At 37.8% G+C, this 17,733-nt stretch overlaps 1 protein-coding gene across 3 annotated transcripts in view; it reads left to right on the top strand.

Annotated features, from left to right (window-relative positions):
* The window catches only part of ctnnd2a (catenin (cadherin-associated protein), delta 2a), a 260,843-nt gene that overhangs the window by 36,847 nt on the left and 206,263 nt on the right, over positions 1–17,733 (top strand). For all 3 annotated transcript variants that reach the window (XM_055150733.1, XM_055150734.1, XM_055150735.1), the window contains one exon: positions 4,035–4,165. In XM_055150733.1, coding sequence (XP_055006708.1) covers positions 4,037–4,165 — 129 coding nt within the window. In that variant the 5' untranslated portion in view covers positions 4,035–4,036. The remainder of the gene's footprint in view (positions 1–4,034; positions 4,166–17,733) is intronic.

Here is a 17,733-nt window from a genome sequence, read left to right on the forward strand (position 1 = left end):
GCTTTTTTCCTAAACACATTTACCATTTTGCAGAACTAAAACCAAAGCTATAATTCACCCAGTCAGTGCCAAGAGCAGAAACCATTGTCAAAGCAGTTTCACAGTCTTCATGCGTTTAATGGGTTCCAGTCTAACGGGACTAGGCACAACGTTATGACAAGCCAAATTTTGCTAACATAACACTGCATTGTGTATTACAATGAAATGCACTGTTAATATATGTGGTTTTACCTGCAGTAATATGCCACATTTACTCCTGGTCTGGTCCATCTGTTGCTAGTTCACCATAGCTCTTTTAATTGAACCAGTTGTGATGAACACAGACTCCTGCAGATGGGCACAAGATTTCTCAAGTTAGGCCTGTCGCAATAATTACTGTATGAACTTATCATTCAATATATGACAGGCGGAGCAGTATATTTTATGACTCAATATTTATTCTGTAAAAGTGTGGGGATTTAGGGTAATTTTGTTGGAATACAATACGATTTTAGCTGTAGTGCATTGAATAACTTTTATGGCTCTTGGTTCATTCTGCAGTTTATTTGCTACAGCTCAGGCCTTTTTATGATTTTGTCTATTTAAAAATGGTTTACTGGGATATTCTTGCATTATTATTGTGTCAGTGACATAAAGCAGTTTCAGTATTATCATTTATCACACTATTTCTCTCATACTTTGAAATATGTTATAGGAACTTTTTGTCTATTTAAGTTGTGTGACATATAGTGTACAATAAGCATTATGCAAGATCATTTTTAAAGAGCTGTTTTAAAGATATTGGATAAAGAGAAAAAAACTGATGTTTGTGCAATGTACTTGTTCCAATGTGGAATACTCAAATACTCTTACACAAATGGAAAATGTTTGGTTATTTTTTAGTTATATGACAAGAATAAGTTTTAATTAATAACTCAGTAACATTCTTTCTGTTTATTTCTTGAAGCTCAGACAATATTGTGCATTTAGAATAGTTTTTATGGTTTAAATCTGCTCTTGGGTTATTGTGTCAGTGGCATAAAATTCTTTCACTATTATCATTTATCGTCTATATTTACATCAGCAATATATCGCACTCCAAAGTGTGTTCTCATGACATGTGTAATTCTGTGTTGACGTTGCATGGTAGCCTATACACCACCCTCAGTAACAGGTGCTACAGAGACAAATCACATTCTCTTTGTTGACTGTCATAACGCTGATATGCTGACTCAAGATGTTTTCTAAGTGATGATGAGCAGCTTCCTCTTCCCTCATAGAAACAGATATGGCTCAGGTCCAGCCGGTCTAATAGAGCGTTTAAAGGGGGTTGTGGCTTGCTCACCAGACAAACTTGGGTGACTCATCTTCACTCAGGAGGGGTGATGCCAGACGCTGAATTGGTGTTTGTCAGTGCGAGTGAAAATATCCATCTGTGGGCTATCTCCCTAACATCTTTTATTTACAGACACCACCCTATTTGGCCTGCTGTCAGTTTGCTGGCTATAGCACGCTGCGTGATAGACTAGCGGGATGTTTGATTTGCAGCCTGTCTGGAGCCCTGCGCACTTGTTTACCATTTGTCGACACTAATGGCTCACTTATTCTCAAAGACCCATAATGTCGGAACTAGATAAATATTGGCTTTAAAACTCAACTGTTTAACGTCATAAAAGTTCATTCAGTTCGCGATATGAGTGTGTATATAATGCCATAAAGTTGTAAATGAAAACTAAAAACAAATTCTCTTCATTGTGGCATCTGTTTGTGGGATACACAGTGTTCTGGCTTGTTAAAAGCAGAAATGACTGGCTAGCATAGTAATACAAGTTTGGTGAGTATAAAACAGAATTGACTGTGCTCTTGGGGCTCTGCAGCCAGTGATGCTTAAGGACAGTGAAGTTTGGCCTGTGTGAGATTAGGTCTCCTACCACTACTCAGTATTTACTGTATGCAGTAATGGGGAGATTTCTGTTATTTTTGTAGTGATACGATAAGATTTGAGTTGTAGAGGGTTGAATAAGTAACTTTTATGGTAATTATCGCTTTTTTTTTTTTTTGCATGTTATTATTTATTTGTTACAGCTATGGCCCTTTAATGATACAGTTTATTTTAATAATAGTTTATTGGGATTATTGTTGTTGTTGTACTAAAGCAGTTTCAGTTTATTGTTATTTTTCTCTGTAGCAATATATTGTGCTTCAAATTTTGTTTATCGTGACAGGCTAATTGTACCATGCAACTGACTGAAAAAACAGATTAGTGTCATAGTGACATACTTTTTCAATTATGTCTTCAAGTAGGAATGGATTTTCTTGAAGCCAGATCATAATTTTAATTTGATCTTAATTCATGTCAAATCAGTATCTTTACATTGCCTTGATATGCTAACTTGATCCAAATACCATATTATAGTCTCACTAATGAGATCACAGTTCGATTTCTATCACCATATTGCAACCCCCAGCTCAGAATCCCACTATGGGAACCCCTATCTTGTAGATTAATATTGGAATATCTGAAATGAATATCAAAACAATGCAAAACAATATGACCAGTATCATTGCAGGCAGCCAGACATAATATTACGTCTAAAGAGTAAATCACATAGAGCACACAATCCTGTTTTCACATCAAATGTTGACTGTGTTTGAGAAGCAAATGAAATGGATTTAAATCCCCAATTCAATCAGCTCATTATTTAGTCTTCTGCCAAAGTCAGGGATGCACTATTGACAAATCCTGTCCCCATAGTCTGTTGTCTATTAAACCCGCACACCAATTTCCTGGTTTCTCACTCTCTTCCTTTCTCATTGTTCGTGCTTCCAGCTCACGAGCGGGAGAATAAGACGCCTTTTATCGATTATTTAAATGGGAACAATTAATGCAGGGAAAAAACAGAGCAAAGGTCCTGGCAAATTTGCTCGCTATAAGCCTTATTTACTACAGAGAAAATCCCTTTGTATTTTGTGTGCACATGCCAATCACTGGAAAGCAGTCAAGCACAAAGGAATGTGTGACTTGGATATGAAATTGCCCCTCTTCAAACAAAACTGCCACCCATCATTTCCCTGTAACCTGTATCAAGTAATTAAAACCATGATAAGTGAAGCATCACATTTTAATGAGTCTACACGGACCCCTATTTATTAAGGGACATACAGTCATAGACACAGGTGGGAAGAATAATGCAGTGAAGTGTGTACTGCACACTAATTGCCAAGACAAGGCTATGCTTTGCTGTGCCACAAGCTCTAACCACATGTTAGATATTTCAGCACTGGTGACCATTTACACACATGAGCTCTCAGTATTTGTGAGTCTAATTGGACAGCGCTGACAAAACATATGAACATAGCTTGTCAACAAGTAATCTAGCCGAAAAATATAATAATGCACTAGTTTTAGACATTACCTTGAAATGAAGGAATAGAAACTGTTGTGGTAAACATGTACCATTTGAGTAACTATAAAAGCTTTACTTGTTTACTTGTTTTACTTCCTTTTTGGTGTATTGTGTAACTTTCCTGATGGGGGTCCACCATCTACATGTCTCCATGGTGATGTTATTGCTTTGCCAAGGATGTTCCATATTACCCCATTAAACAAATATAACTTCTATTTATTCAATTACAGGTGCTTTTATTCCTAAAAACTACTCCAAATACATGCATTATTACTGTGAGCGGGTCCACTTCTCTACAACCTGACCTGACCTGTGACTTGGCCTGGTGATGTGGGCTGCTTGTCTCCATGAAAACACTTAAACATGCCACACATTAGAATATTTCAGGAAAAACAAATATAACAGAAATGTACACAGTGTACTTTTAATTTATAAGGACACTTGTTAAAATATGTTATTCTTTACAAATATTGTATTGGATCAGATGTGTCCAAATGTGGTCACATCACAACTTCACTGAATTTATTGTGAAACTGATCTTACAAAATGTACCAAGCCGGAATAAAGTTATGGTTCATTCAAATCAAAGTGTCTGACATCTTTGTACCAGGTAAAATTACTCATATTTATTTCTTATTGTGTGATCAGAAATGCCGGTACCAGACCAACCAGCCGAACAGGAGAAGGGGGCTATGGTGCCCCCAGTGATGCCCTCGTCCAACGGAGACAGATCTGAGTCCGAGACCACCTCCTCTATCCTGGCCTCCGTCAAAGAACAGGTAAGACATGGTTGTATGTATTAAACCTATGAGACTGTCTACACTGGTTATAACTGCTAATTAGAAAGTTTCTGGCGTAGCTCTTGAAGTCAGTGCTATTAAGGGGCAATGGCGTGCCACTGTGCTGAAGTGTTTAAAAGAAACTAGATTGATTGGTGTCAAGGGATTGTGAGTGTGTAATGGATGGAAATAATGGAGATTACGGTGCACTAGCTGTAGCCAAGTAGACATAATTGAAAAAGTCATTTAAATCAAGGCAATTACTCAATGTGGACTCTTGTAGCCCTTGCCTTTAGTAGGACAGACCAAGGTTTTAGAGAGACTAGGGGTGAGGTACAGAAGTAGAGGATATATTGAAAGATTGTGTTATGTTACAAATGTTGCAAAATGAGAATATCAACAAATATAAAATGACCTTAAAAGAGACATTAAAAGTCCTATATTATGCAAAATTGACTCTTGTGAGCTTTGAGCCATGTTATAATGTTGTTACCTACTCAAAAACATATGTAGAGTTGAGTTTTGTTTCATTCACACATGTTTATGTAATCCCACATTATTGCTTTGTCTGCTATCTACAGATTAAAATGCTCTTTTCCACTTTGTGATGTCATGTGGTTTTAGTTTTCAAGTTAACAGCTACCTTTTACATTTAGTTCAGTAGAGACTGGCAATTCCAGGGGTGAAATGATCCAAATAATTCTAGTGAAAGTGTATGGAGTTTAAAAACACTCTGGAGCACTTCCTGTATTACCACATGACTTCACAAAAAGTGGAGGTGGGTTTTTTTCAGTTTGAGAGAAGAACTCAGCCAAAATATAAAGGTTTGTCTGTTATATATATATGTGTGTATGTTATATAAATATGTGTGGATGAAACAAAACAGAACCCCAGGTATGTTTTTGATGAGGAAACAGCATCATTATATAATTCAGCAAGTAGTGTAATATAGGCCTTTTAACTTTACAAAACTTTAAACATTTATGGTTAATATTATGGTCCATTCATGTTTGTGCAATACTTGAACATCAACCAAGATATTTAAAGAGACATTTTAGCACATTACTGATGCATTGTTAAAATATTGTCTGAAAATTGTTATCTAATGCAAAACAGTCTTTTCTTTATATAACAAAAATACACATTTCTGTGAATTGCTTAGGGTGGTGGCTAAGTCAATACACAGCTCTGTTTATTTTTCCAATATAAAGTTATCATTTGCACTGTCCCAGATCCCTAATGAGTAAACCTCGAGTTCATGCTAATTGCGTTTGGTGATTTGTGTCTAGCCTTGTTCCTCTGTGTATTTCTGTTTATTTAATTTTGTATCATCAAGGAACAGAGTATTATTTTTATGTGTAATTTGGTAAATTACACAAACTTTCATTAAAAATACAGACATTTTTCATAGTTTTGTGCTTTAATGGCATTTTCAGTTTCATTTCATTTACATCATAGCATTTTTCCTGGTCTGAACCCACATAGGGACACATGACACAAATATAAATGTGCTTTTTTGTTTTTGAAATCTTCCCCTTGAGTTAAACGCTTGAAGAAAAACAAACACTGGCCAAATCTCTGAAGCGTATCACTCAATCACTTCTGATTTAGCCCGATCAGTTGAGGGTAATAGATGTGTGACCTTCTAAAATACGTTTACCAGGCTGAAAATGATTAATGAGGAATATTATAAACACAACTCAGGCTTGTGTTTATTTTTTGTGTTTATTTGAATTAAAATAGTACAGTCTAATTATAGTTTTCTTCACAGCCCCAGTCTTTGTGTCTGTTTGTGTATTGGCAGAACCAGTAACCAGGCAGACACACTCCCTCTGGGGCTCTTCATCTCCATATTATCCCACTTTGCCATTATGGTCACTGTCAATGTGCAAATGCAAGGCACATATGGCTTCCTTTAGTGTGTAGTCCCTTAAAGGTCCCTATTTGCCAAAAACATACCTGGAGTTATGTTTTGTTTCATTCACATAGTTCAAAATGCTTTGTTCCTATTTGTGTTTTTATTGTTGGTTTTGTCAGTGTATTTCTTATGATGTCACTTTGAGTTGAATGCTTACACCTGTCCATGTGCTCAGTGTGTTTTAATGATGACTGGCAGTTGTAGGGTCTAGGGGTTTGTCACTGGTCAAAAACGTAAGTGGGGAATTGTATGCTTGTGAAATAGTGTCCAGTAGCTACTCGCAGCTGGGGCTTAAAAAAAGAGAGACTATGTCCATGGAGGTGTGAAAGTAAAGGTCTGTAAATATGATTCTGTGGTACATGGTTGCATACTCTTCTGATTAAACAAGATTGCCATAGTGACCCTGTGTGTATTGTAGCAGAAAGTACATGGCGCACTATACAGGTCTGATTCTCCATGTTCTGCACTTACCATTATCTGCTGTCAGAGCATCTTACCAAGTGAAAAAGTGGCTTTCGAGTTCAGAGCATGTGTACATCCTGAGATCTGTCCTGGTTTTAGAGAATGTTGAGATGTTTCCCAGAAAAATATCACGGTGTTCCAGCAGGTTTAAAGGGCCCATATTTCTGTATTTTCTGATCTGTGTTATAATTAGAGCCCGACCGATATGGATTTTGCTGTGGCCGATATGAAACCGATATAATGGGAGTTGGAGCTGCTGATAGCCGATATAATCGCCGATATATTTAGTGATGTAAAAATTCACTGTAAATGTTGAATTGTTTAAAAAACTTAGGTTTGGCTCTGGTGGATTTTGAATTGGGTTTATTTAGGCAACATTTATTGTTTTCTGCCTCTTTACATCATATTTACTGACAGTAGATTGGCTTAATGGCATTTTTGCATCACATTCTAGACACTAGTGATGGGTATTCCAGTTCTTTTTAGAGAACCGGCTCTTTTGGCTCGGCTCACTAAAAGCTGCTGGTTCTTTTGGCTCCCAAGTGGCTCTTCAGATTATTTTGTTGCAAGTAGGACTAAAGCACGTCTAAAGCAGGACTGAATCAGGACTGAACCAGGTCTAAACCAGGACTGAAAAAGGACTAAACCGGGACTTATTTATTTTATGCTAAACTACAGTCAAATATGCTCTTTTTTTTTTTTTTTTTTTTTTTTTAATCCTACGTACACGCAAATTTCTCAAAGTTTCGTTTTTAGCCGCTGCCGCTGTCAAACCACGAATCTGCACGCGGCGTGAAGAGAAAAAAAGTGAGAGAAAGAGAAAACACGGCTCCCAATAAGGATCAGGCTCCCGTCGTTCCCTTCAAAGAGCCGGCTCTAAGAGCCATTTCGTTCGCGACGGACCCATAACTAGTAAAGAAAGTAGCGCTATTAGCCTTTAGCCATAAATACGTGTGCGCCGCGGTCATAATTCACACCTCTATTCACAGCTCATTTACATATCAGTGCAGGTCCAGTAGCAAATATACGGCCAATATAGTCACTTTAGAACAGACCAATAGAAAACAGTCTGTTTATGTGCGGGAGCTACAGCAGCTAACCCATAACAAATGACAAAAACTAGCTTCAGAGTCGACATATTTCCAACACTCACCGCTCATACAGGCTCCTCCTCACATCACAAATCTGCACTAATAAATGTCCTTTTAATCCAGACTCAATAAAAATAATCTCAGTGTTTGGATCTGTGTCTGCAGGTGTAAACAAACACACGTGAGTGACGCGACTCTGTGGTGTGTTCAGGGACAGTACTGACACACACAGACAAATGACTCCGTAGTAGAGATGCGCGGATGGGCTATTTTTTCATCCGCAACCGCGATACAAAACTCATCATCCGCCTGCTGTCCATTTTGCACCGAAGGTTTTCAAAACCGCACCCGCCCGCCATCCGCCGATTGATTTTAGATTTTAGAACAATCATACAGCAAACAAACTAAGGAGCCTCGATAAAAATGCAAACTCTATAGCTCATTCATTCCAATATTCGCTCAGCGTGTATGTTCGCATTCTTAATTGTCCGCAACAACCCCAAACTTACCTGGTTTTCTTGCGCAGCTAATTAATTGACAACGTTTTCCGACTAGGCTGTTTTTGAACCTTCTTGCCTGTGTTGGATGTTGTTACATTCTGAACATTCTGCCATTGCCCGATGTTATTTCAAAGTCATAGCCTCACTTCATCGGTCTTTCTTTAAGTTTTAAAAACCCCGAGTGGCAGTCTACGCTATAATGTCTGCGTGTTTTAAAATATATCTGATATCGAAACAAAATAGACAGATCATCTCATCCAGATGAACCTTTATTGAAATCAGGCAATGCCCTTTTTATATTCCAATTGAAATAGGCAAGAAAAAATATGCATAACTAAATAAATATGGCCCTATAGCCACTTATGTGTTGGCAAACAGCTGAAATAAATTAGAAATAATAAAATAAACTGCATATAATATGTGCCTCGTAAACCTTAGGCATCAATAACCCGACACAACCTTAACCTTCAGAACATAAAAACGAGGTCAAATGGGCTAATTAAGGATATGACGTACACTTCATACTACAAGCATAGACAGAGACTCGTCTTTTCAGATGTAGGGAACAATACTAACAATAACTTTTTTTTTTTTTTTTTTTTTTTAGTAGTTAAACCGCCACCCGCCCGAATTTAATTAAAATATAATTTTTCGTCACGTCATCCGCCCGACCTGCGGATTAACCGCGGATACCGCGGTTGTAACCGCAATCCGCGCATCTCTACTCCGTAGATAAATACTGATGTGGAGCCACATATTAGGACATTTATCTGTCTGTAAATTGGATTAAATGAACAGAATGTAGAGAGTCTAAGCTTTATAACGAGGTATAACATGCCCCCGTGAAATATCGGCCCCTATCAGCAAGCATATCGGCCGATAGCCGATATGCCTAAAGTTGCCCATATCAGCCGATAATATCGGCCAACCGATATATTGGTCAGGCTCTAGTTATAATGTTGTTTCCTCATCTAAAACCTACCTTGAGTTGTGTTTTGTTTCATTCACACATGTGAATGTGTATTTAGTTTATCTCTTAGACAGAAAACACTCACTAGAATCATTTGGATAATTTTGGCCCTGGAATTGCCAGTCTTTTTGAACTAAAGGTAAAAGGTAGTTGTTAACTTCAAAATGACCACTTCATGACATCACAAAGATGAAACAGAGCATTTTGAGTTTTGGAGATGCAGACATCCTAATAATCCTCAGGATTATTTTTCAACTTTTATTTTTCAACTTTCCTCCTGACATTACTTAATAAGTAATTATAAAACTATGAAGAATATTTGCCACAGCCACCACCGAACAAAGTAATAATTTGCACAAAAATTAAAATAAAATAAAAATAAATAAAAATACATTCATTTTAAAAGTAAAAAAAACAAACTTTCCATGCAGTTAAAACCATAAATCAAACTAAACTTGTAAGTCTCCCAGCTTTATTTCCTATATAGGTATAACTCTTTTCAGCTGTAGTGCTGCACCTACGCTTTTTATGTTGCAGACCAGGCTTTGCACTGCATTTCATCATGTTTCCTCTGCCAAGGGAGCGCTCCTCAGAGACCAATTGAACCGGTGCTGATTTGCTTTATATCTGACAATTTTCTGCATACATCAATTTAGCCGGCAGTCAAAATAGCCCTTGAAATTGATTCTAACATCTTTCGTGGATGAATGATCTTACTTATAATACTCCTAAATGACATTGTTGTGTTTGCTGCTCTCACAACACCTGCACTATTGTCTTCTTTAATGTAAGAATATTCAAGCCCTGAAAGATTGGAGTTGTATGTTTGATCCTTAGATTGCCGCTGGCTATACAACCGGGGCTTTTTATGTCTAGATGCCATCTTTCACATAAAATGAAATTAGATCTGTCCTTCAGGTCAGTTATGGGGAAGTCATTATCTTTTTATAAGCTTTAAATTCAATTCATCTGAAGCACTGACTGTTTTTATTACTGATTGCACTTTTAATGTCTCTTGTAATATATTTTTCCTTCACTTTTTTATACTTTGAAAATATCTACACAATACATACAGTTTATATCAATCTGTGGCTTTTATATTATTATTAGAACAAATATTGCAACTCATTGTCAGCAGGGTAACATCATCTTTGAAAGTGATTAAAATCAGGAGTTATCTAAAACTTTATAAAGTTTACAGTTATTACACCAGTGAAATTATCCCTTCATATCCAGTATTTTTCTGGTCACACAAAATAACCAAAAATAACTGGGTTTTAGGCTTGTTTATGAAGTTAGTCTGTGATTTTTGCAGCTTTTTATAATTGCATGTTAGAATATGCAAATTGAGTTTTCAGATGATTCCAATGGGGATGCCACAACTAGCCAACCACACACACAGATTAATAGCTTTTTAAAATTAATCAGATATATTTTAATTAGAGCTGTAGGCGATTAATCGATTAGTGCTATGTTAGTTGACTAAAATCATCATTGTATTTAGATTATAAGGATTTATATGGGACAACAGCAGAAAGGAGATTGTAATGAGAGAGTTAGAGTGTTGAAGTTTTTTTTTGGTATTTATATGTAAGGGCAGATTAAACTCATGATTGACTCTTTATATAAATGTGTTGTTTCCTAGTACTTTATAAATAGTTCTTTTGTATGAAGTCCTGTGCAGGTGTAATCTTGTGAGGCCAGTTTTGGGTCAGATACAAGAAATAGTTTTGAGAGCAAATCAGTTCACCCGTCAAATCCTCAACTTATACATTGCACAGTGGTGGTCTGCATTTTCTAGGGGCTTGTGCAGGAAATGGCTACTTACCATAGCCCAGATAAACATGGCGCCCCCTGCCGTTGACCTGCATAAGACATTTTGCACTGTGTCAGATGAACTTCGAAAGTGCACTGTCACATAACTTTAACTTGAAAGTTTGACAGTGTATTCACAGTGTGCACCACAGCTCGGACGTGTTATGTGCTTTGAACAGAGCCGCCAGCTGCTCTGCCTGTCGTTTGCTGCCTGAAAATTGGGTTCCTCTGTGTGTGTCCTTCATGTCCTTCAATATTTATCACATGCTAGTATAGGTGTGTATCACTTGGCCTGCAGGAATCCAGTACACTCCACTGCTGGTTTACACTGCTGACTTATTTCACATTTTCAGTAGGTGAATCTATAGGAAGTCCCTCTTTCTTTAAACAATGAAATTTGCCTGGAACACAGAGCCTAGTAGCTTTATTTTACCTTTTGATCTTACTTACATTAGCTGCGTGTTGGTACAATACTGACAATATATGGGGTTACAGAATGTAAGTTTTTAGGATATGTTATTTTGCCAAAGAACACATTTTTATGACTCAACTGGGCTAGATCATGTCCAAAAAGGTATATCTTGTAATTTTTGGATCTTACTATGCATATCTATATATCTGTTTTTCTCTGTATTATTATACTTGCATGTTATTTTTGACTTCTATGTGCACCTATTCTGACATAGCATTGCTTTTATAACCCACATATATTTGTCTGTCTATGTCCAGGACGGTCCTATCTCTCTTCATACAAAGTTAGCTCAGGGGGAAATGGCTCTTGTGCCAATAAACAGAGTCAGCAGGAAAAACCCTGGTGACACACACATGCATCTTCACACACAGAGATCTGATTACAGCGCATTGTCAAACCTGGCTGACTGCAGTGGAGCCCCCTCAGACAGGACACTTTCTCTCCACTCATTCATTAAAGAGAAGTGGAGTATGTGCGCTGCCTTCGGGACATGTGATTCACTCACAAATGTCAGCTGCTGTTCTTATGTAGTGCTCCTGTCCTTATGATGACTTAGGAGCTTTCATCTCGTCCTGTACGTGTGAGTGGGAGGCATATCTCTGCAGAGCTGGATCCCCTGTCAATTCAGCAGAGCATCTGTGGGCTCAAAAAGGTGGTGATCAGCAGCTGCGGCAGGTATGGGAGTGTGCGGCCAGGGAAGAGTCATTAGAGAAGCTACACACTATAGAGTTTGCACTATACTAACATCTCAAACTCCATTTTGATATCAAAGGCTTGTTACTCATTATCGATTCCATGAATAAAAAACACTTTTTATACTACAAAATATAACATTTGACATTTTCATATAATTACCGTACTAAAGTTTTGACATATGACTGATCAAGATTATCAGATAATTTTGTGACACTTTGTAGCATATAATGAATGCTTTTGTTTGATTTTATTACTACACATTTTAGATATGCACCAATCCTCACAGTAGTGTTGTTTTGCCTTTGTAAACTGGTACTCTTGCAATCACTTCTGGCAACTAGCAGCCAATGTTAGGTATGCATTTTAGGTTATTTAAAAATCATTACAATTGTTCAAATCTTACAAGGGTGTTTAAAAGTTAGTACTGCATTGTGATGGACACTCATATGAAGCAATAATAACATCGTATCTATTACATATTATAATTAGTTCAATTGATTTGAGTCCAGAGTCCTCTGAGTTGTGCCTGTCTGTTTCTGAATGATGCGTGGCTTTGCAGAACCAGGAAGAACAATGACATTGTTAGACAGGAAGTGTAATGAGGCATGAAATCAATATGTACAATCCTGCTTCACCTGGGGCATGCTGGGTAATGGAGTGTCAGGAGTGTTTTGAAGGTGTTTTAATCACAGGGACCTTGGAGTATCTTACTTGTAAACAGGTTGCTTCCACAGCATCAGTGAGAGCCGTGACTTTGTGAATATGGATCTGTGATCAGTTTTAAATGAGGCAAACAGCGGGAACAGGGGCAGCCCACAGTGAGTCCCACGATCATTCTCTCCCTGTTGGGATCACAGTCATTCCCTCTATGGCCCCTCTCCCCTCTACTCCCCCTTCTGCCCCTCCTCCCCCCTCTGACCCCCACGCCCACCCCCTGCCTTCCTCTCATTAGCCTTTAACGTGACGACAGAGACCAGAGCTGATCCTGCATGTGAAACAGGGGATCTTTTTGCTAATCACTTAGCCAAGACCCTCCTCATCTCCAACATGTCCCACCTCCATCTGCATGCTAATGCTACCTGAGCCTCAATCTAAGGCTGCCTGCATGCTGATCATCTTGTTAGCCATATCTGAATGCTAATATTCCAATAGCCTCAAGCCTCAAATGGAACCTGAATGCTAATAATATATTACCATCTACAGGTTGTGTACTGTATACTGTTATCTACATTTAACAGAAAGCTTATATTTCTGTTTCTGCAATGAAAATAATGGTCCATGTGTCATTTCAAAACATGGCTAAATGGAGGTGGTCAGGACAAGCAATCTCAATTTAAAAACAATAATGCATTTTTGGTTCATTTAATAATCATATTAAATAAAATAATACAAAAATACCTTGCATTACATTGGTATACATTTGTGTGCTGTATGAATATACCTACTGTGCCGTTCAAATTCTTTCACTTGATTCACATGGAGTCTCATAATCTTTTCAAACACAATGATGTACATAGCCTTCGGTCAAAGTCTCTGTCTCTATGTCAATATTCATTTGTCCGGTTATTGCAGTCTGTACAGTGTGGTGTCCCTGATGTGTAATGTGTCTGGGAGCCTGCATCTTCAGCCCATGAAAAATAAGCCAAATAAGGTTGTTTCATAAGAGAAAGAAAAACACTGATTAATTGCTTGGATTGCATTCAGTTGGTGGACAGAATTTTCTCATTTTCCTACATCTAATTTTGATTCATTGCATAGTTATGTTTACTCAAGTTAAGGACCACTTATGTCTAGTATTTGACACAGAAGGGGGAACTCTGGAAAGTGTTCATGACATTTATTAGGCTCACACAGAGACAGCCATCTACTATCACACTCATTCACTCTGACTAAATATTTAAACCAGTAGTATTTTTGTATCTCTTTTATCAATAACACTTTTCTTTTTAGCTCATAATTCAAACTTTAGCCTATGTAAGCCAACTCAAAGCTGAACTAGTTTTTACACCGTTTCATCTGGAGCAGTAGTCTAGCTGACATGATTAAAAAACATGAGGCAGTCCTGTGTGGTTAAGTTTTATCCCTATTTGAGAGGAAATAGGCCCTTCATTCTCCCAGAGTTCCTATCGATCTGAAAATGAGAAAATAGAAAGATTACTCAGTGATGGAAAGTGCCATTAAAGAGCTGGAGTGGCAAAGAGCTCTGAAAATGCCCAAGTATTTTCCTCTCCACTGGTACTCCTTTATTTACCCAGATAATGCAAGCTGATAGCAACCGCGATTTAGACTCTTGCTACTTCAAAGTTGCAAACGCTGCATGCCGTTCTAAAAAGATCTTATTTATCAGTAAAATTCCTCTCCATTTGTACATAGAGTTATTATGTGTTGGTGGGGATGGTAAAAGTAGTGGTTTTCAGGTATCTTTGTGGCTGTTTACAGATGTAGTCTCTTGGAGCTGCTTATGCTGGTCACATATTTTCACAGTCACACAGCTCCACCGGGAGAAGCTTAAGGGGTCAAGTGCACTGAATCACTTCTGGGAAATTTCATAAGCAGCATAATGTTGTTTATATGGTTGTTTAGAGACTCTTTTTGTCATATTTTGGAGGCTCTAGATGTATAGTTGAAGGGCTTACCAGGAAACAAAAATATATTTGCTTTCATTAAAGGTCCTATATTACACAATATTGACTCTTGTGAGCTTTAAACCATGTTAGAGTTTTGTTAGGGCATCAAAACATACCTGGGACTGTCTTTTGTTTCATTCACACATCTCCAAACTGCTCTGTTCCACCTTATGATATTCTGTAGCTACCTTTTACCGTTTGTTCAGTAGAGATTGCCAATTCCAGGGATGAAGGATTCTAGTGAAGGTGTATGGAGCTAAAAACACAGTGGAGCACTGCCTGTATTACCACATGACATCACAAGAAGGAACAGAGTTTTTCATCTGAGAGAAGAACTCAGCCTAAATATACAGGGGTCTGTGTGTTAAACATGAGTGAATGAAACAAAACACAAATCCCTGAATGCTTTTGATGTGAATACAATGTTATAACATAGATCAGACCCTTTAAGTTTGTAGTTAATTGAAAGATTGTGTATTGTCTGGTTGACATGGGACAGCTTTTAATGTGTCAAATTATGGCACATAAATAAAGATAAAAATGCTTTTTTAAAAGAATAAACTGTTGCTTCGGCCCAAACGAGGAGTAAGCTAGCCCCACATCACTCTTAATAAATATTCCAAAACAGATTAATGGAATTCATCATCATTTCCCTATGTGGCTAGCAGGGCTAAAGAGCAGGAGGCATCCCACTGATGGACTACATTTAAAAAAAAATCTAACAGTATCTCTTATGATGTTGAAATTCATATAATTTTTCCACATAATGGTTTTAAATTTTAAAGGTGCACTGTGTAACTATCATGGTGGAGGGTCCATCACCTGCTTCTCTCCATGATGATATTGCCTGGAATGTTCCACAGTATGACATTACACTTATTTAGCTCTGCGGAGACAGCATTTGACCCTACAGGGCCAAGTTACATGTCAGATCTGTGGAGAGGCGAGCCCATTAACTGTAAGAATTCAAGATTTTAGGTCAATAAAATCTCATGTTTTTGGGTAAACGCAAGATGGATACTTTTAATGCCCTTTGCATTATCTTGTCTTTTAATATGCATTGCTATTTTCTGATCTATGTTATGTTTCCTCATCAAAAACATATCAGGAATTGTGTTTTGTTTTACTGACACACATTTAACACACCCTGCATACTTAGACTGTATTCTTCTCTTCAAACAGAAAACACTCTGTTCCACCTTGTGATGTCATGTGGTAATACAGGAAGTGCTCCACTGTGTTTTTTAAACTCCATGTGCCTTCACTAGAATCATTTGGAAAATTTCAGCTCTGGAATTTCCAATCTCCTGATAAATGGTAACTGTTAACATGAAAACCACAGCTTTGTGACATCACAAGGTTGAACTGAGAATTTCGAGATATAGACAGACTAATAAACCAGGATTCCTTAAACATGTCTGAATGAAACAAAACACACCTCCAGGTATTTTTTTGAGGTAACAACTTTCTAACATGGCCAAAAGATCACAAGAATCTATTTTATGTAATGTAAGGACCTTTAATCAATAAATACAAATACCGTAATGGTCCTCTTGCCATACTCCACATCTCCATATCCATTCCTGAAAACTTTCTTTCTAACTTCTCACATCAGCACCGAGACAATCACTGTTATCTGTGGGTGCTCTCCCGTCTTGTGCCGCCCAGTAGGGAGCTCCACTAAAAGCTGGAGCCTTCCCCCTCTGCATCCCAAACAGATAAATTATCATTGAGCTCCTCCGCACTTGTCTGGCCGCCAGGGTTGACATATACACTCTAAAGACTTGGGCTAATGAAGAATTGCGCTGTCATTGGAGTTGTCTTGAAAATAAGGCAGATCGCTCAATCTCTCTTTCTCTTCACTTTCCTGTTGTTTTCCACGCTCTTTCTTCTTCCTTTAGTCCCTTATTGCTCCAGCACCCCTCTGCCCATCACTCATCGGTGTATTCGCTCTCACGTTGCCTTCTGCCTGTTCAAAATAAATGAGGTTTTAGTGTTGCAAATGTATCATATTCGCCCCCCACCTCAGCCCCTTTTTTCCCTTTTACCCACAATGCTTTGCAGGGACTAGAGATGTGCATCTAACCATCTCTAATGAGGCAGCTTGTGTTCCTTGGTGCCACTGTTGTTGATGCGGGAGTCATTTGCGGTTCCCATAGAAATAGCCTTTCTAAATGCGCGCATCATTACACTGTGTTTTAATAAATCATCGTCATACACTCTCGGATGGACAGACAAATGAAACTTGATTAAAATGAGCTGATACAAATTTTCTATTCTACATGCATCTTCACTGTTTGGATTATAAAATACCATCAAATCCACCTGTATTCTTATTTCCCCACTCTTTTAAGTACCAGATCTACTGGTTTCTGACAAGCCATGTTGGAGGTCCCTTTGAACCTGCAACTCTGGACTGCTTTTTGAATATTTTAGCGACAGTATGAGTTGAAACCTCATTTTCTATTTTTGCCTCTTCTTTTTGAGCACTTTTGGTGGAAAATGTCATATTGTCAGTGGGATATGCCCTGGGTAGCTGGTCTACTCCAGACTGGCCTAAATTTAAATGTCAGTAATGATGTTATGAAAAAAAAAAAAAACTCACCCAGTCCGCCTTACTTAAAATTCTCCACCTTCTTCTTCTCTCCTGTTGGGTTCTTCCTTTTCCCCCGTGACTTTTCTCTGCCCAATTTGTTTGACCTCTTTCAAACCTGGCAAATTTCCACTGTTCTTTGAGCTGCAGTGTCTCATTCTATTATCTACTTTTCCTTATGCTTAAATTAGATGTACTGTTTTCTTTTCCCCTTTGCTTAATGTTTTGATGTTTATTGCTTTGTCTGTTACTTTGATGACTGGTGTGTTATTAGTGAGATGGTAGCGTTTAGATGTATTCCATTTTCACGATATCTCTTTCTTTCTCTTATCTTTCTTTTTTCTCTGTCTCTTTTATCAAGTCTTTTTTCTCTGTTTTGTTTCATAAGTGAGCAAGATAATAGTTTTTTTCACAGTCTCCATTA

This window comes from Boleophthalmus pectinirostris, unplaced genomic scaffold, assembly GCF_026225935.1.
Source record: "Boleophthalmus pectinirostris isolate CB_2022bp ecotype Guang Dong unplaced genomic scaffold, ASM2622593v1 HiC_scaffold_15, whole genome shotgun sequence".
NCBI classification, from domain to species: Eukaryota; Metazoa; Chordata; class Actinopteri; order Gobiiformes; family Gobiidae; genus Boleophthalmus; species Boleophthalmus pectinirostris.